This window comes from Macaca nemestrina, chromosome 3 (genome assembly GCF_043159975.1).
Source record: "Macaca nemestrina isolate mMacNem1 chromosome 3, mMacNem.hap1, whole genome shotgun sequence".
NCBI lineage: Eukaryota > Metazoa > Chordata > Mammalia > Primates > Cercopithecidae > Macaca > Macaca nemestrina.
The window spans coordinates 91277416-91298240 of NC_092127.1; the positions used below are offsets into that span (position 1 = coordinate 91277416).

The 20825-nt window shown below is 36.4% G+C and overlaps 1 protein-coding gene across 8 annotated transcripts in view; it reads left to right on the top strand.

Annotated features, from left to right (window-relative positions):
* The window catches only part of LOC105486404 (sperm tail PG-rich repeat containing 2), a 657812-nt gene that overhangs the window by 285299 nt on the left and 351688 nt on the right, over positions 1 to 20825 (top strand). For 6 of the 8 annotated variants that reach the window (XR_011621153.1, XM_071093286.1, XM_011749285.2 and 3 more), the window contains one exon: positions 2162 to 2321. The exons of the other annotated variants lie outside the window; for them this stretch is intronic. Coding sequence is in view for 5 of the 6 variants with exons in the window: in XM_071093286.1 (XP_070949387.1) it covers positions 2162 to 2321 (160 nt within the window). In the remaining variant the exon portion in view is untranslated. The remainder of the gene's footprint in view (positions 1 to 2161; positions 2322 to 20825) is intronic. 8 annotated transcript variants of the gene reach the window in all.

Sequence of the window (20825 nt, forward strand, 5' to 3'; positions counted from 1 at the left end):
CACCAACAAATTTGATGATCTCATCTACAAATACTATTTCCCCGACATGATATTCAACTGATTTAAGGTACTATACAGTACATAGATATTGTTTAAATTATTGTTACTAGACAGAATTTCAGATTTGTCCTATTAATCATCAGCTTAGGATATTTACTTGAAATGTTAATCTCTTGGTCAAATAAAATGAGAATTTAAGATGAGTAGAAAGAGGAAGGAACATCAGTAAAGTAGACAAGCAGGGAATAAATTTCAGAGAAGAATAAATATGTATAGGTAGAGGTTGTTATGAACAAGGGTAATATATATTGGATTAGTAGGAGAGGCAGTGAATCTACTGAATTTAAGGAACTAGTTTGACAAACTTTTCCAGGTGTGAACAAACTATTGTTGAAGAATACTGATCACTGATGCAGTTTCTTGTCTTTGCTTCAAGTTATTAAAAAAATAGTTTCTGTATGGCAGTAGCCAAACTTATGAATTATATCCAGTCTAGGCACTGGAAGAAGAAATAGATGGTGACACCAAGTAGGGTGTTATGGGAAGTGGGAACAATAATGGCTTCTGATAAGAAAACTAAAGTCATAGTAGGCACAATCAAGGTCTTCGCAAAGCTTTCCTGTTTACACTGGGCATATTGTATGCACAGGATCTCTTTGTGTTTTTATAATCTCTTCCAGTTTCTTTTCACATACTATAGAGGCAGCCCCAAAAGATACACAAATCATCTATGGAAATATTGCCTCTATTGCTTATTTTCCACCTACCCTTACTCTATATACTCTTGATGCAGGCAAAAAGAAAATGGTTTCCAGCATTTCTTAGATGACTTACCTATCATGACATTTCATGTTTAACATGGGACTCAAACCAGAAGTGGGGGTTTCATGTAAGAATCCCCTACCCTAGTCATGATCTTACCATATTTTATGATTCTTTGGAAGTGGGAGGTAATGTTAGCATATGCTCGAGGGTGATAATATGGATGTAAGGAACAAGAAAAAATATGTTTTCTAAAATATGGCTCCTAGAGGGACTTCAAAAGTATGCTTTCTCAGTATCCAATTTTGTTTGACTTATTTGAAACTTTAAAATACTTCCCTGTTAGTTCAAACCCTGACTGTTCAGCCTTTTTTTGTTGTTGTTGCATTGAAATTAAGTTTTCTAGAATAGTAAGATTCACTTAACCCTTTTATAGAAACAGGTACCAAACTAAGTACTTTACTCATTTTAACTAATTTAATCCTCAGAATAATATTATGAAATAAGTACGATCATTTTTCTCACTTTACATATGCAAAAACTCAGGATCACAGAGGGTAAGTGGCTTGCTTGAGGTCACATAGCTAGTCAGCAGCAGATATTTGGAACCTAGGAAATCTAGTGCCAGAGTCCACGTGCTTCGCCGTAACACTTTCCTGCCTACTGGGAAATCATTAACACTTAAAAGGTTTTAGTCTTTATACATAATCTAGGTGAACAGATTTCAAAGGAATATGTTATAATTTGAGGAAAATTAGTTTTAAAAAGTTTTCACTGAGATAATTAGCTAATTGTTTAAGGCATTACTTGTCCAACAAATACATGGCACTTATATTTCATTTAGTTTAGTATTATTATTATATTTATTAATATCCATGTGGGTTCATGTTGATTAAAAATGTTACTATGACTGCAGTTCATATAAAGAACCACAAATAATGAAAGAGGAAGCCTTCTAACTTAATTGTAATTATTAAAAATGAAATAAGCAGTCAACCTCATTTTGTAGAATAAGTAAAGTATGTTCACTTAGAACAGTAAAGCAGGAATAGTTCTGCTGCTTAGGAAAACAGGTAATCATTGTTCTCATTCTTGTAAGCAATTTGATTTTCATGATTAAATTGAATATATTTGATTTATATCATGAAAGCTGTTTTTTAAAGAAAATGATCCTAAAGTTCATACTTGTGTTTATTTTACTTTAATTTTGGCAAGTAAATTTACATTTTTATTAGGCATAGATTTAAGAATTCTTTTTTAAGTTTCTAGTTTTAATGTTTAATTAATAAAAGTTTTAGGATTTTTCTACTCATTACTTACTGTAACCATCCATCTGATATCTTCTTGGATATTTTCTATATAAGATATATTTATGCTCATCTATTAAAATTTTTTTCAGGTTATTCCAGCGCCAGGCAGCTATGATGTACACAAATCATATGAGATGTCCCAAGTTAAGCATAAATATATGCCACCTCGTAGTTTAGTGGCTAAAAGAAAACATGCCTCTTTTCTTAGTGCAACTCCTCGGTGCCTAGAAAAAATAACTGATGGGCCAGGTAAGTCTAGATAGTCCTTATAAAGCTACGAGGAAAAAAAATTCTAAGGTTTCCATATTAAAATAGCTAGAATTATTGATAGGTTCGTGGAGACTGAAAAGTTAAGCAAAATAATTTATAACAAACCATTTTTCTCATCAGTGCTTTAACAAAATAACATTGAATTAATCAACATTATTTGAGGACCTGCTGTGTTGTGCATCGTTTTACTTAAAGTCGCAGTTTCCGAGAACCCATCCATGATGTTATGTGAGGACTTACTGTAATTGTAAACACACATTTGCATTTACTGTGCCTCTCTTAAGTGTGTAGGACAAAAACCAAAAAGAGAAAATACTTATTCAGTAGAAGATTTAAGTTATTTTTTCAAATGTAAGAAGATTTTGGGGGAGGGTGGGTTATGTCTCTTAATTTTACCAAAGACAAGTTTACCACTTTTACTAAAACTAATAAAGTCATCCAGCATTCTATTAGGGAAAAAAAACAGAACTCATAACATGCTAAAGTTGTAAGAGGAGAAAGGCACTTTACCCTCGTTTGGAAAATAAGTCATATAGAAGATATACATCAAGCCAGTTGTACAGAATTATTTTTATTCTTTTTCCAAATATAAAGAAAGCAACTATATAAAAAGATAAACATTTATTTGAGCATTTACAATTCCAAAAATAATTTTAATTTTTAAAATTTGGATAGTCTTAGCTATCAGTAACCATTCTTGTTGTAAAAATGAATGCAGTAACTTTTGCTGGAAATGAAAGTAAGTCAGTTATTATGCTATTTTACACAGGAAGACTAGATAGAGAACAAGAACAATCATTTTCAACAGTAATTTACAAGTGTATTCCCACTATGTAACCAAACTGTTGTAATGAATTTTTGTGAGACTATGGAGAAAAAAAATGAAACAGAATGAAGAAACTCTTTTTTCCAAAGTTTTTAATGAAAAACTAAAACAGGAGAATATAACTTATCCAGCAAATAATACTTGGACCGCCTGAGAAACTGAGCTTTGTTTCTCACTGCCTTTTAAGAATCAGGCATATTGCCAGCCTATAGATCCATTTTAAGTTGAAATTTTACTTTTTATTTTCTTTTTCTTCTTGAGTTATTACACCATGGTTGATTTTGTGAGGTTTTAGCTTTGCTGTGAAGTAGGATTCAAACTCCTGTAGTGTGTCCCTGATTACACTCAAATGTGGTTACCCAGGGAAATAAGTTCTTTGAAATTTCAGCACCATCGCCATCATCAAGCACAATCAATTAAATAAGAAATAATATTAATCTCAGGGTCTCATGAAGTAGATTATGTTGAGTATCATGTTTCCTGATATTTTTTGTCTGTCTTCCTTTACTCTCATTTGCATAAAAATTCTTACACATGGAATGCAAAGTAAGAGTTTCAGTTAAGTGCCAGGATTGAAAGACTTTTCATTGCTTCAGTATTTAGCATAGAGCAAGCAAATTAGCTAATTCTTTCATTAGTTTCTATTTTTCACAATTGAGATATTTGCCACCTACTTGCCTCATGAGAATACAAAAGATTAATGAGAACTATATTTCAAAGTCATTTTCAGAACCTTTGAAGCTCCTTCAAAGTATAAGATCTTATCATAATATGAAACATGTTTCTTCTTAACGTTAAGCCAACACTAGCTTCTAACAGAATTTGAGAGGTAAGGGAAATATCTTCATTTGGAAGACAGTTATTATTTGGAAGTCAAAGACATAGTGACTGTCAAAGTCACTGTACAACTGCAGAGTAGACAGCTTGTGAAATGAAAAGAGCTTATCACGTTGGTTAATACCAGTAATTCATGAAGTTTGCTATACTGCATCTTAAAGTGGCCCATACTTCAAAGGGATAATAACAGAAACCCCACATGCCTCTATAATCAACACATTAAAAAAAGCCATATGGACCTCTGAGGCTATTATCTGATATCATGATATATGAAATTTTATATCCTCTGACATGTAGATATTGTAGTAATTATGGAATTATTCTTTTAAATTTAATCTGTTACCTTAAGGTATACCATCCAAAATACTGCTCTAACATAGATTTAGTAGGTGCCCAGGGCCAGTTCAATTAATATCATGCTGTATTCTGGTAATTGAAGATTAACTTTCCTTTGTCTAGACTCTGTTGCATTGATCTAATCAAGGACAAGATTCAAGTGCGATATTATCAAGTCTCTAAATAGGTTCCTAATTTTTAAATAGAGTTTTACTTTTTTTTTTGATCAATATAACAAAGAATTGTCTATTCTTTTTAATATTAATATATACATACTAATTGTTTTTGCTTTAAAATGAAAATAATCCATTTTTGTTTGTAATTTTGACTCTAACTTTTGCTAGAGACAGCTAATACATGACATCATTTTATTTTTAAAAAATCATTATATAATCAAAAGATCCAGTGATAATAATTCTATTTGTTATATGCTGTGGGTCAATGTTTATCTTATGAATGATGGCCTTTCATATCATAATGTTCTTAGTAACAAAATAAGAAAAGAAGTTTCTTTACCCTATTATTTCTCTATTAAACATTGGTAATTTTGTTTTGCTTTAACAGCAATGGAAAGACCTTTTTTAGTTGGATGCAAAATTTCTTATACATCAGATAAAATTATTTAGTATTGTTATATGTATACATATGTGTACACATAAATGAAACTATAAGATTGTCTGACTTAATTTGGAGAGCATGATATGCATATTTGTTACTTGGGTCATTACATTACTAGAAAGAATGCTGTGCCTCATAGAACTTAAAAATGTACATTGTTATCTCTCTATCTATATAGAGAATTATTGGAAAATTAAAATTGATTACTGGATATCTTACATTTTTAGGTAAAAGTGTTAAGAACTGAGGTTGATGCATATGTGAATAATTATAATCTCATGGGATTTATGGAACTTATAAGACATTCAATAACTCATGTTATAGCCATGTATTTATTTCAAATTATTTTAGATCTTTATTTAGAAATATGAAAATGGTTTTATTTATAAGTAAAGTTTTTTGGAATATACTTAAGAGGGACAAAAGTCATTTTCATTAGTCTAAATTAAAGAAGGAAATAGTACATCCACAATCAGTAATTGTATATCCTTTAGTGTTGTGTGACTAATAAAACACAGTATAATTGTTTAATGAAGAAATAATTAAATTAGGCATATCACATTATAAAGCAGTCTTTTCTTATTACACCAAGTTTTAATTAATGGATATGTAAATGATTTTGTGATTGATCCAACTCAGGTAAAGTGAAATTGTTAAGTGGAAAAGTATTTAAGCATCACTTTATCTCTCATATTGACATGTTTTTAGTCATGGGTTGGGGGCAGGGGTATGCTTGACAAATTTAAAAAGAAAATGGATATAAACATCATTGAGAGTGTGGAAAATTGAGGACCCTCATACACTGTGTTGAAAGTGTAAATTTATATCAGTGTTTCTTAAGGGCAGGTTGGCAAACTGTTTCAAATATTAATGCCATTTGACCCTAGAATTCTGCTTCTAAGATCATCCTAAGGCAATTATTAATACCAAAACTTAAACATCAAGGACTTAATGAAAAGAGTAATAAAAAGTTCAAAATGTCCTAAATGGAAAGAAAAGTGGAGTTTAGTTAATTTTGATACATAACTGACTAGAGTCCTATGAAAATATTACAAATGTTATATGATTTTTTAAACATGGGAAGATCTTGGTAACAAGATAGGATTAATCTATTCAATCAATTAACAAATATGTATTGAGACTATCTTATATATTAAGCACTCTTCCAGGGACTTGTGATACAGTAAATATTCTTGTTTCATAGAGCTTATTTTTAATTTTAATTAATAATATATTTTATCAACTAAATATTAATTTATTAATTATTATCAGTTAGTAATTAAATATTGTTAATATTATAAATTAATAATGAATAATATATGCTGTGATACAGTAAATATTCTTGTTTCATAGAGCTTAATTTCAGATGTAAGAGACATTTAATAAATGAAGAGGTAGATTGATAAACAGAAAGAGGAAGAAGGAAAATCAAGCACTTTTAAATTCCATGGGGGGACAAACAAGAGGTAAAAGGATTGAGAGTTTAGAGTGGATGGTGAATCAGTTCCAAATAATGTTAATGGGGAAGGCTTCACTGAGAAATTAATAAAGACATACCTTGGCAATATGGCTTAGTTTGGTTACATACCGCTGCAATAAAACTAAGATTGCAATAAAGCGAGTCACATGAGTTTTTTGATTTCCCAGTACATATAAAATATGTTTATACTATACTATAGTCTATTAAGTGTGCGATAGCATTATGTCTAAATAAAACAAAGTAAATGACTTAATTAAAAACACTGAATTGCTTAAAAAAATGCTAACAATTATTTGAGCTTTCGGCGAGTCTTCTTTTTCTCCTGGAGGGTCTTGCTTCGATGTTGGTGGCTGCTGAATGGTCAGAATTTTGTTTACGAAAGATTGGGGTGACTCTGGATATTTTTTAAATAAGACAATGATGAAATTGGCCACACTAATTGACCCTTCCTTTCATGAGATTTCTCTGTGGCATATAATGTGACTTGATAGCACTTGACTCACAATAGAACTTCTTTAAAAGTGCAGTTAATCCTCCCTAACCCTACCACTGTTTTATCAACTAAGTTTATCCAATATTCGAAATCCCTTGTTGTTATTTCAACAGTGTTCACAGCATCTTCACCAGGAGTAAATCCCATCTCAATAAACCACTTTGTTTGCTCATCCACAAGAATCAACTCCCCATCCTTTCAAGTTTAATCATGAAATTTTAGCAATTCAGTCATCTTTGGGGTCCACTTCTAATTCTAGTTATCTTGCTATTTCTACCATATGTGCAGTTACTTCCTCTACTGAAATCTTGAACCCCTCAATTCATGAGGAATGGAATCAACCTTTTTCAAACTTCTATTTATGTTGATCTTTTGACCTCTTCCCATGAATCATGAATGTTCTTAATGATACCTATAATGATATAGCCTTTACAGAAGGTTTTCAATTTACTTTGCCCAGATCCCAGAGGAGTCATTCTGTATGGTGGCCATAGCCTTACAAAATGTATTTTTAAAGTAAGACTTGAAAGTTGAAATTAGTCTTTGATCCATGGGTTCAGAATGGATGTTGTATTAGCAGGCATGAAAATAACACTAATTTCCTTGTGCATCTCCATCAGAGCTCTTGGGTGACAAGGTGAATTATCAACAAGTAGTAACACTTTTATTTTGTAAGTGAAAGAAAGTTTATTAAGAAAATAAAGGAATAAGGAATGGCTACTCCATAGACAGAGCAGCCCCAGGGGCTGTTGGTTGCCCATTTTTACAGTTATTTCTTGATTATGTACTAAACAAGGGGTGGATTATTCATGAGTTTTCTGACATTTCTTAGAACTGAGTATTCCTTCCATTTTTAGACCATATAGGATAACTTTATGGCATTGCCATGGCATTTGTAAGCTGTTGTGGCACAGGTAAGAGTGTATCAGTGAGGATGACCGGAGGTCACTCTTGTCACCATCTTGGTTTTTGGTGGGATTTAGCTGGCTTCTTTACTGCATGCTGTTTTATCAGCAAGGTCTTTGTGACCTGTATCTTGTGCCAACCTCCTGTCTAATCCTGTGAATTAGAATGAGCAACTTACTGGGAGTGCAACCCAGAATGTCTCAGTCTTATTTTACCCAACCATTACTTAAGATGGAGGCACTCTGATTTAAACGCCTCTGACATTTTCCCCCTCCCTTTTGTAAGAGAACCCTTAATCCTAAGGGTTTGAGAGGGATGAAGATCCATCTTCTGTAACTTCAGGCTGAACAGGGGCAATAATATTGCTGCCTAACTATTGGGTCTCTTGCATTCAGAGTAGAGAGGAGCTCAGTCAGAAAGTGTAGGTATGTATGGTCAGGGCAATACATAACTCTTCAGTACCAACAAAAGGTGAGATCCATCCCTCTTGTTTCTTCTGAGCAGCGGCCAGAGATGGCTGGTTGTACACAGGAATAAGCAGGGTTAGTCTAAATTGTAGAAAAAACTCAAAAACAACTGATGAGACTAGAATCTAATAACATGTGTACCATTTTTCTTGAAACATATTTTTTTCTCTCTCCAGTCTGCTATTTTTAATAAAGACAAATCATAGTATGACCAATTTGCTTTATTATATTTGGCCTGATTATCTGTATAAAGTACAGCAAGAATAATAACTTTTTTTATTATACTTTAAGTTCTGGGGTACATGTGCAGAATGTGGGTTTTTTACATAGGCATACATGTGCCATGTTGGTTTGCAGCATTCATCACTCCTTCATCTACATTAAGTATTTCTCCTAGTGCTATCCCTCCCCTAGAACCCCACCCCCTGACAGGCCCTGGTGTGTGATGTTCTCCTGCCTGTGTCCATGTGTTCTCCTTGTTCACCTCCCACTTATGAGTGAGAACATGCGGCATTTGATTTTCAGTTCATGTGTTAGTTTGCTGAGAATGATGGTTTCCAGCTTCATCCATGTCCCTGCAAAGGGCATTAACTCATTCTTTTTTTATGGCTGCATAGTATTCCATGGTGTATATGTGCCACATTTTCTTTATCCAATCTATCATCGATGGGCATTTGGGTTGGTTCCAAGTCTTTGCTATTGTGAAGAGTGCCACAATACACATATGTGTGCATGTGTCTTCATAGTAGAATGATTTATAATCCTTCGGGTATATACCCAGTAATGGGATTGCTGGGTCAAATGGTATTTCTGGTTCTAGATACTTGAGTAATCACCACACTGTCTTCCACAACAGTTGAACTAATTTACACTCCCAACAGTGTAAAAACGTTCCTATTTCTCCACAACTTCTCCATCATCTGTTGTTTCCTGACTTTTTAATCATCACCATTCTAACTGGCGTGAGATGGTATCTCATTGTGGTTTTGATTTGCATTTCTCTAATGACCAGTGATGAGCTTTTTTTTTTTTCTCACATGTTTGTTGGCAGCAAAAATGTCTTCTTTTGAGAAGTGTCTGTTCATATCCTTTACCCACTTTTTGATGGGGTTATTTGTTTTTTTCTTGTAAATTTGTTTAAGTTCTTTGTAGATTCTGGATATTAGCCCTTTTTCAGATGGATAGATTGCAAAATTATTCTCCCATTCTGTAGGTTGCCTGTTCACTCTGATGATAGTTTCTTTTGCTGTGCAGAAGCTCTTTAGTTTAATTAGATCCCATTTGTTAATTCTGGCTTTTGTTGCCATTGCTTTTGGTGTTTTAATCATAAAGTATCTCCCCATGCCTATGTCCTGAGTGATATAGCCTAGGTTTTCTTCTGGGGTTTTTATGGTTTTAGGTCTTATGTTTAAGTGTTTAATTCATCTTGAGTTAATTTTTTGTATAAGGTATAAGGAAGGTGTCCAGTTTCAGTTTTCTGCATATGGCTAGCCAGTTTTCCCAATACCATTTATTAAATAGGGAAACTTGCCCCATTGCTTTTGTCAGGTTTGTCAAAGATCTGATGGTTGTACATGTGTGGTGTTATTTCTGAGGCCTCTGTTCTGTTCCATTGGTCTATACATCTGTTTTGGTACCAGTACCATGCTGTTTTTGTTACTGTAACCTTGTAGTATGGTTTGAAGTCAGGTAGCCTGATGCCTCTAGCTTTGTTCTTTTTGCTTAGGACTGTCTTGGCAATGTGGGCTCCTGTTTGGTTCCATATGAAATTTAAAGTAGTTTCTTCCAATACTGTGAAGAAAGTCATTGGTAGCTTGATCGGGATGGCATTGAATCTATAAATTACTTTGGGCAGTATGGCCATTTTCACGATATTGATTCTTCCTATCCACGAGCATGGAATGTTCTTCCATTTGTTTGTGTCCTCTCTTATTTTCTTGAGTAGTGGTTTGCAATTCTCCTTGAAGAGGTCCTTCACATCTCTTGTAAGTTGTATTCCTAGGTATTTTATTCTCTTTGTGGCAATTATGAATGGAGTTCACTCATTATTTGGCTGTGCTTGTCTGTTATTGGTGTAGAGGAATGATTGTGATTTTTGCACATTGATTTTGTATCCTGAAACTTTGCTGAAGTTGCTTATCAGTTTAAGGAGATTTTGGGCTGAGACGATGGGGTTTTCTAAATAATCACGTCATCTGCAAACAGAGACAATTTGACTTTCTCTTTTCCTATTTGAATGCCCTTTATGTCTTTGTCTTGCCTGATTGCCCTGGCCAGAACTTCCAGTACTATGTTGAATAGGAGTGGTGAGAGAGGACATCCTTGCCTTGTGCTGGTTTTCAAAGGGAATGCTTCCAGTTGTTGCCCATTCAGCATGATATTGGCTGTGGTTTGGTCATAAAGAGCTCTTATAATTTTGAGATGCGTTCCATCAATACCTAGTTTATTGGGAGTGTTTAGCATGAAGGGTATTGAATTTTGTCAGAGGCTTTTTCTGCATCTTTTGAGCTAATTATGTTTTTTTTGTGTGTGATTGGCTCTGTTTATGTGATGGATTACTTTTATTGATTTGCGTATGTTGAACCAGCCTTGCATCCCAGGGATGAAGCCAACTTGATCATGGTGGATAAGGTTTTTGATGTGCTGCTGGATTCCGTTTACCGGTATTTTATTGAGGATTTTTGCATCAATGTTTATCAGGGATATTGGCCTGAAATTTTCTTTTTTTGTTGTGTCTCTGCCATGTTTTGGTATCAGGATGATTCTGGCCTCATTAAATGAGTTAGAGAGGATTCTCTCTTTTCTATTGTTTGGAGTAGTTTCAGAAGGAATGGTACCAGCTCCTCTTTGTACCTCTGGTAGAATTTGGCTGTGAATCTGTCTGGTCCTGGATGTTTTTTGGTTGGTAGGCTATTAATTGCTGCCTCAATTTCAGAACTTGTCATTGGTCTATTCAGGGAATCAACTTCTTCCTGGTTTAGACTTGGGAAGGTGTATTTGGCCAGTAATTCATCCATATCTTCTAAATTTTCTAGTTTATTCGTGTAGAGGTGTTTATAGTATTCTTTGATGGTAGTTTGTATGTCTGTGGAATCAGTGGTGGTGATATCCCCTTTATCATTTTTTATTGCGTCTATTTGATCCTTCTCTCTTTTCTTCTGTATTAGTCTGGTTAGTGGTCTATCTATTTTGTTGATCTTTGCAGAAAACCAGCTCCTGGATTCATGGATTTTTTGAAAGGTTTTTTGTGTCTCTATCTCCTTCATTTCTGCTCTGATCTTAGTTATTTCTTGTCTTCTGCTAGCTCTTGAATTTGTTTGCTGTTGCTTCTCTAGTTCTCTTAATTTTGATGTTAAGGTGACAATTTTAGATCTTTCCTACCTTCTCTTGTGGCCATTTAGTACTATAAACTTTTCTCTACATACTGCTTTAAATGTGTCCCAGAGATTCTGCTACATTGTGTCCTTGTTCTCATTGGTTTCAAAAAATGTCTTTATTTCTGCCTTAATTTCATTATTTATGCAGTATTCATTCAGGAGCAGATTGTTCAGTTTCCATGTAGTTGTGAGGTTTTTTGTTAATTTCTTAAGTCTGAGTTCTAATTTGTTTGCACTGTGGTCTGAGAGACTGTTTGTTATGATTTCCATTCTTTTGCATTTGCTGAGGAGTGTTTTACTTCCAATTATGTGGTCAATTTTAGAGTAAATCTGATGAGTTGCTGAGAAGAATGTATATTCTGTTGATTTGGGGTGGACAGTTCTGTAGATGTCTTTTAGGTTCTCTTGGTCCAGAGCTGAATTCAAGTCCTGAATATCCTTGCTAATTTTCTGTGTCATTGATCTGTGTAATATTGACAGTGGGGTGTTAAAGTCTCCCACTGTTATTGTGTGGGAGTCTAAGTCTCTTTGTAGGTCTCTAAGAATTTGCTTTATGAATCTGGGTGTTCCTGTATTGGGTGCATATAGATTTAGGATCATTAGCTCTTCTTATTGCATTGATCCCTTTACCATTACGCAATGCCCTCTTTGTCTTTTTTGATCTTTGTTGTTTAAAGTCTGTTTTATCAGAGACTAGGATTGCAACCTCTGCTTTTTTTTGCTTTTAATTTGCTTGGTAAATCTTCCTCCATCACTTTATTTTGAGCCTATGTGTATCTTTGCATCTGAGATGGGTCTCCAAATACAGCACACCAATGGGTCTTGACTATCCATTTTGGCAGTCTGTGTCTTTTAATTGGGGCATTTAGCTTGTTTAAATTTTAGGTTAGTATCGTTATGTATGAATTTGATCCTGTCATTATGATGCTAGGTGGTTATTTTGCCCATTAGTTGATGCAGTTTCTTCATAGTGTTGATGGACTTTACAATTTGTTATGTTTTGGCAGTGGCTGGTACCATTTGTTCCTTTCCATGTTTTGTGCTTCCTTCAGGAGCTCTTATAAGGCGAGCTTGGTGTTAACAAAATCTCTCAGCATTTGATTGTCTTTAATGGATATCATTTCTCTTTTGCTTATGAAACTTAGTTTGACTGGATATGAAATTCTGGGTTGAAAATACTTTTCTTTAATAATATTGAATATTGACCCTCACTCTCTTCTGGCTTGTAGGGTTTCTGAAGTGAGATCTGCTATTAGTCTGATGGGCTTCCCTTTGTGGATAACCCGATTTTTCCCTCTGGCTGCCCTTAACATTTTTTCCTTCATTTCAACCTTGGTAATCTGAGGATTATGTGTCTTGGGGTTGCTCTTCTCAAGGAGTATCTTTGTGGTGTTCTCTGTATTTCCTGAATTTGAATGTTCGCCTGTCTTGCTAGGTTGGGGAAGTTGTCCTGGATAATATCCTGAAGAGTGTTTTCCAACTTGGTTCTATTCTCCCCATCACTTTCAGGTACACCCAACAAAAGTAGATTTGTTCTTTTCACATAGTTCCATATTTCTTGGAGGCTTTGTTCATTCATTTTCATCCTTTTCTGTCTAATGTTCTCTTCTCACTTAATTTCATTAAGTTGATCTTCAATCTCTGATATCCTTTCTTCCACTTGAACAATTTGGCTATTGATACTTGTATATGCTTCACAAAATTCTTGTGCTGTGTTTTTCAGCTCCATCAGGTCATTTATGTTTTTCTCTAAACTAGTTATTCTAGTTAGCAATCCGTCTCACCTTCTTTCAAGGTTTTTAGCTTCCTTGCATTGGGTTAGAACATGTTCCTTTAGCTCAGAGGAGTTTGTTATTACTCACTTTCTGAAGTCTACTTCCGTCAATTCATCAAACTGATTCTCCATCCAGTTTTGTTACCTTTCTGGTAAGGAGTTGCGATCCTTTGGAGTAGAAGAGATGTTCTGGTTTTTGGAATTTTCAGCCTTTTTACGCTGGTTTCTCTCCATCTTTGTGAATTTATCTACCTTTGCTCTTTGATGTTGGTGACCTTCGGATGGTGTCTCTGAGTAGACATCCTTTTTGCTGATGTTGATGCTGTCCCTTTCTGTTGTTAGTTTTCTTTCTAACAGGTCACTCTGCTGCTGGTCTTCTGGAGTTTTCTGGAGGTCCACTCCAGACCCTGTTTGCCTGGTATCACCAGCGAAGGTGGCAGAACAGCAAAGACTGCTTCCTGTTCCTTCCTCTGGAAGCTTCGTCCCAGAGGGGCACCCACTGGATGCCAGCCAGAGCTCTCCTGTTTGAAGTGTCTGCCAGCCCCTACTCAGAGGCGTCTCCCAGTCAGGATACACGGGAGTCAGGGACCCAGTTGAGAAGGCAGTCTGACCCTTAGCAGACACTCGAACGCTGTGCTTGGAGATCTGCTGCTCTCAGAGCCATCAGGCAGGGATGTTTAAGTCTGGTGAAGCTGTGCCCACAGCCACCCCTTCCCCAGGTGCTCTGTCCCATGGAGATGAGGATTTTATCTAGAATACCCTGACTGGCTGCCTTTTTTTTGTCCAGAGAGGAGGAATCTAGAGAGGCAGTCTGTCCACAGTGGCCTTGCTGAGCTGTGGTGGGCTCCGCCCAGTTCGAACTTGCTGGTGGTTTTGTTTACACTGTGAGGATAAACCTGCCTACTCAAGCCTCAGCAGTGGCAGATGCCCCTCCCCCCACCAAGCTTGAGCATCCCAGGTCAACCTCAGACTGCTGTGCGGGCAGCAAGAATTTCAAGCTAGTGGATCTTGGCTTGCTGGACTCCATAGGGGTGAGACCCACTGAGCCAGACCACTTGACTCCCTGGCCTCAGCCCCCTTTCCAGGGGAGTGAATGGTTTTGTCTTCCTGGCATTCCAGGTGCCACTGGGAAAAAGAAAAATCTCCTGCAGCTAGCTTGGTGTCTGCTCAATCACCTGCCCAGTTTTGTGCTTGAAACCCTGAGTCCTGGTGGCCTAGGCACTGGAGGGAATCTCCCGGTCTGTGGGTTGCAAAGGTCTTAGGAAAAGTGCAGTATCTGGGCCAGAGTGCACCGTTCCTCATAGCACAGTCCCTCATGGCTTCCCTTGAGTTCGGGAGAGAATTCCTTAACCCCTTGCACTTCCCGGGTGAGGTGACACCCCCAGCCTGCTTTGGCTCACACTCCATGGGCTGCACCCACTGTCCAGCCAGTCCCAGTGAGATGAACTGGGTACCTCTGTTGGGAAGGCAGAAATCACCCGCCTTCTGCATCGGTCTCCCTGGGAGCTGCAGACCGGAGCTGTTCCTATTTGGCCATCTTGCCAGCAAATCCAAGAATAATTATTTTATAGAAGCTTTTTAAATTGGCTTTGATGGAACTTTGTTCCATAAAAGGAATCTCAGATAAAATTTATTTTTTTTTTTAAAGCCAAGTCTGGTCATGGGTTTCTACCCTCAAATACCTATAAGTTGGGAAAGTTCCTCTCCTCTTGAGGTCCCAGGATAACTTGGGGCTCCTGGGCCTGTAAGAAAGTGACAGTCTTTACTTACCACAGGTTAGCAATCCTGGATAGGGATTGTGTGGACAAGGTATGAGGCCATTTTTCTTAAGGGTCTTTTATTGGCTTTATAAGTCAAGTTTGCTTCGTTAAAGGAAAGTGTGCCATTCCAGTCAAAGCCTTGGTAAAATAACCAGTTTTTCCAATTGTGTCCTCTTACAAAAGAGAAAATATTCTTATTGCACTTATGCAAGTAACTATGTTGCCATAAGTTAAGAATACTCATAGCTTGTTTTCAGTTTTGGAGAAATCAGGGGGAGAGAAACAAATATGCCCCAAATTGTGTTCACAGGAGTATACTTTACTTGATTGTTAAAAACTATAGCTCAAAAGTTTCCTTAACTCTGAAAAACAAAACAAACGATCAGCAACATTTTAAGCAAAAAGTCAAAAAGATTACTTTAGATTTCTATTTTAATTTAGTACATGCAGTTAACCCCTGTTTGATATTCATGAACATTTCAGCTCTCCATGAGAGTCCTCTAAGTTTTTTCCTCTATTTTATTGTTACAATCTCCAATGTTATCAGAAACCTGCATTTAGGAGCACCTGTTAAATTCCTATAGCTGATTATAAAACCTCCTTTTGAAGGAGATGAAAACAAGACAACAATTGTCTGTGAATGACAAAATGTCTTAGGGCAACCATAGTCAAAAACATGATTGACAAAGAAATTTGGTTACTTCTGTGGCATACGATGATTTTATGTAACAATTACAATTTTTACTGATAATATACACTATGTCTTACCAGAATTATAGGAGTTTCTCATTATTTTGGAATACATACCAATAACATATTTATACAAATATAGCCCAAAGAAAGCCAAACACCATTTAATATTTGACAATAGTTCCTGTATCATTTTTATACCAAATAATACAAATTTCGCTTTTGTGTTAGTGCATTATTGATGTCAAATTCAATTCTTAATAAAACCTTGTTGACAAATATATTCAATCTTAATCAGTTTGACCATAAGGTAAGGTTCTTATAAACCTTTTATAACCTTTACAATTTTTTTAAAGAGCAGATCAGTGCTGTGATTGTTGTGGTTTTACTTCTATGTTCAATTTATGGAAAAACTGAATAATACCCCTTTAACTTTAGCCAATATGTTTACACACAGAATCTCTTTTACAATTAATTTTTTATAAACCTTCCACAACTTGTTGAAACCTTTATATATTTTTTCTATCTCACATAAAACAATCCTTTAACCCTCTAAACTTAGGCAAGAAATTCACATTCTCATGTCTTCTTATAATCTTTTACCAAGAGTACGTTCTACTTTCCTGATGGGCCTTGCATGTAGAACTGTTTCCTTAGTAGTCTCAAATACATGTTATACTGTTAACTCTTAGCAACTTTCTCTTTTGGTGAAAAACCTGGTTAGTAAGTGATTGTAATTATGTACCAGGTGTGGAGCCTAGGACATCAGACAGAAATGTAGGTAAAAGCTGACTCTTCCACACATAGCTAGGGGGCATGGCTCTCCACATGACCCCAGGCCTTATCTATTATAGAATCTAATGCTCCAAACTAAGTAAATTGAATAATTTAGAAAAGTCACAGAATCAGTTTATGACCCTAAAGCATTTAGCAAACTAATATATCACCTGCCTAATTTAGACAAAATGTCTAAATTTTGAAGACTTTTATTTTACCAATAATCTTTAAAACTTTATTTACCAAAGATAAGTTACATGAAGTAAAAGGCATTATACTTTTTATTTTTCTGATAAAATACTGGATTTAAGCTCTTATTAATTTTAAACCAATGGATCAAAGCTCTTTTATATTTCACACACACAACATATATAAATACACAGACAGACAAAAGATTCAGTAGTTGTAAGATTTTTATTTACCAGTCTCTTAATTGGATTACTGGCTTTAGAGTGGAGCTCTTGGAGGAACAGGGCCAGGAGAGCATACAGTTTCTAGGGCCTAATAAGCAGGCACAGCTGGGAGGTAAAACAGGTTTCTAGAATTTAAGGGTCCCATTTTTAAACCAGATCTTGGGTCTCCCAAAACAGAGAATCAGCCCATCTCCCACAGGAGTCTTATCTCTCAGTGGGGGTGGGGTGGGGACATTTCCGTAACATGGCCAAGAGCATGCTTCTCTGATCCACATATGCAGAGCTGAGTGTTTCCCCATAACTGCCATTAGTATATCCCAAAAGTATATTTCCTACCTAGTTATTACACACCAAAGCTCTCTCATAATGTGAAGTAATTTGTGAACTAATTTCTGACAACCCCAAAAGTTAAAGTTGTCAGATAATGCAATACAAATCAGAACAGAGCCTTAGATTTTGAGAGGACTCTATCCACTTCTAATTTCTTGGATTTCATGAGGAAAAGAGAAGTTTTTCCTAAAATGGGATCTGTGATGCCTCCTCTGTTTTTTTTAACCAAGGAGTCTCAGGCTGTTAGAGCTTGAATATCTACTTTCAATTAAGCTGACTTTTAACCATAGCACCCTTAAAAAAATTTTTTTTTGAATATCTTATTACCTGATTTTAGCCAGGCCAAACAGCCAATCTTTCTGGCTTTTGAGCCTTACTAAAGGTAACCTCCCATATGCTCAGAGAGAGGACAATTCAACATGGTTTTTGGAGGGGAAGAAAATTAACAAATGGTAAATGTCATGCAGGTATCAACTCAGAACGGACTCATTCCCTAAGCCAGAAATTGAACCCAGGCTGCCACCGTAAAATGGCAAAACTTTAGCTGCTGAGCTACAGCATTGGGCAGCTTCCTATGCTCTTCCCAGAGGGAGTCTAGAGCAGCCAATTTTGAGCTTGTGAAGTCTTTCAGCTACTCAAGATAATTTTTAAGGCTAACTATGACATGAACCCCCAAATTTATGTCCTCCCGATGGCGGAGACCAAGAGAAAGTACTGCCACGTGGTTGTAAGGTCAACCTTCCGAGGACATAACTGACCAGTTTGCTGGGCTGTCTTGAACAGAGGGCTTATGGGGCCCTAAGCCCCTGTTCTATCCTAAGGTACCCCTCTTTCTGACAGAAAGATACAGAAAGACAAATTCATAGCACAAAGTACAACAGATTTGCTGCAGTTTAAGACTAGCCTCACAAATCCTTTTTCCTATTAATCAGAACTTTACAGAGGAGATAAACAGTGATTTTTACCATTCATTCAATTTTGAATGATTTTCAAAGTTCATTCATTCAACTTTGAAAGAATGGTAAAAATCACTGTTTATGAGAGAGAGAGAAAGGAGGGGAAAGGGAGAAAAGCATTGCCTGCAGTGGGATGGGGAAGTCTAGGAGCTCAGGGAGGCCAGAGAAAGACCCATTCACTGCAGCCACACTGAAAAGTTTAGGCAGCTGCTTGTCAGTCACACAGGGATTTTTCCCAGCAGCCTCGTCAGCTCTCAAATCTCTCCTTTTAGGGCGAAAAACTCCCCATGTCCCATGATCCTGTACATGCCTAATCCTGTCACCCATAGCCATCAGCAAAGAGTGAAAGACAGATGAATCCAAAGAGAATAGCAATTCATATCCCATAGTGCCAACCTGTTGTTAGCCAAGAGGGACTTTACCGAATGGGGCCTTCACCCGCTAAATCTTAGGAAGGACTCTCACCTCCCTAAGTTGGGTCTCAAACCCAGGTTTAGTCAAGTATCCTTGCCTTTTAGTAAGAGGGGCCTTAACTCTCTCTGTCTTAGGAGAGACTCTAACTTTCCTAAGTTGGGCGTCGGATTCAGTCCCATCTTTTACCTGGGTAAATGCATCCCACTTACCCAAAGTTAGCCAACTGGTGTTTCACACAGATGATTTTCCTTTGGGTTGGGTGTCTCTTTAGCATCATCCCTTCTGTGATTCGCCAGAAAGATATTACCAGAAAGGGGTCCAAATCCAGACCGCAAGAGAGGGTTCTTCGATCTCACACACAAAAGAATTCAAGGCAAATCCACAGAGTAAAATAAAAGCAAGTTTATTAAGAAACTAAAGGAATAAAGAATGGCTACTCCGAAGGCAGAACAGCTGTCAATGAGTAGTAATACTTTGAAAAGGAATCTTTTTCTAAGTACTAGGTCTCAACAGCAGGCTTACAATATTTAGTAAACCATGCTGTAATCAGATGTGCATTCACCCAGGGTTTGTTTTTCCATTTCTACAGCATAAGCACAATAGATTTACCTTAATTTTTAAGGATCCTGGGATTTTCAGAATGGTAAATGAGCATTGGCTTCAACCTAAAGTCACCAGCTGCTGCATGAGCTCTAGAGTCAGCCTATCCTTTGAAGCTTTGAAGCCAGGCATTGACTTCTTTCTAGCTCTGAATGTCCTAGATAACATCTTTTTCTATTATAAGACTATTTTGTCTACATTGAAAATCTGTTGTATAGTGTAGCCACTTGCATAAATGATGTTAACTAGATCTTCTGAATAACTTGTTCCAGTTTCTGATCAGCACTTGCTTCACCTTTATGTTATGAATACAGCTTCTTTCCTTAATCTTTGTGAACCAACCTCTGCTAGCATTCAGCTTTACTTCTGCAGCTTCCCCAAGTCTCTTGGCCTTCAAAGAATTAAAGAGAATTAGAGTCTTTCTCTGGGTTATGCTTTGGTTTAAGGAAATGTTGTGGCTGGTTTGTTATTTATTTAGACCACTCAAACTTTCTCCAGAGATGTAATACCCAGTTTTGGAGGTGGTGCCTGGTGGGAAGAGTTTGGGTCATGGCTTGGTGCCATCCTTGTGATAGTGAGTGATTTATGAGATCTGGTCATTTACACGTGTGTGGCGCCCTTACCCCCTACTTGCTTCTGTGCTCGCCACATAATGTACTTGCTCCTGCTTTGTCTTCTGCCATAAGTAAAAGCTCCTTGAGACCTCCCCAGAAGCCAAGAAGATACCAGCACTATGCTTGTACAGCCTTCAGAACACTAAGCCAATTAAGCCTTTTTATGTATTACCCAGTCTTAGGTATTTCTTTATAGCAAGAATAGCCTAACACAGAAAATTGATACTAAGAAGTTGAGCATTGCTAGAAAGATACCTTTAAATGAGGAAGCAACTTTGGAACTGAGTAACAGACAGAGGCTGGGAGAGTTTGGAGGGCTCAGAAGAAGAAAGAAAAATGAAGAAAAGTTTGGAACTTCTTAGAGACTGCTTAAATGGTTGTAACCAAATGCTGATAGTGATATGGAAGTAAATTCTGGGCAGATGAGGTCTCAGATGAAAATGAGAAACTTAGTAAGAACTGGAGCAAATGTAACCCTTGTTATGCCTTAGCAAGTAACTTGTCTGTATTTTAGGGTATCTGGCAGAAAAAAATTCTAAGCAGCAAAGCATTTAAGAAATGGCCTGTTTGCTTCTAACAGCCTATGCTCAAATGCAGGAGCAAAAAAATGACTTAAAAATTAATTTGAATTTATATTTAAAGGGGAAGCAGAGCATAAAAGTTTGGAAAATTTGCAGCCTGGCCATGTAGCAGAGAAAGAAAAAGCGTTATTAGGAGATGAATTCAGAGGGGCTGTGGAGCAACCACTTGCTAGAGATAGTAGCATGGCTAAGAAGAGTCAAGTGCTAAGTGTCTTGGCTAAGACAATGGGAAAA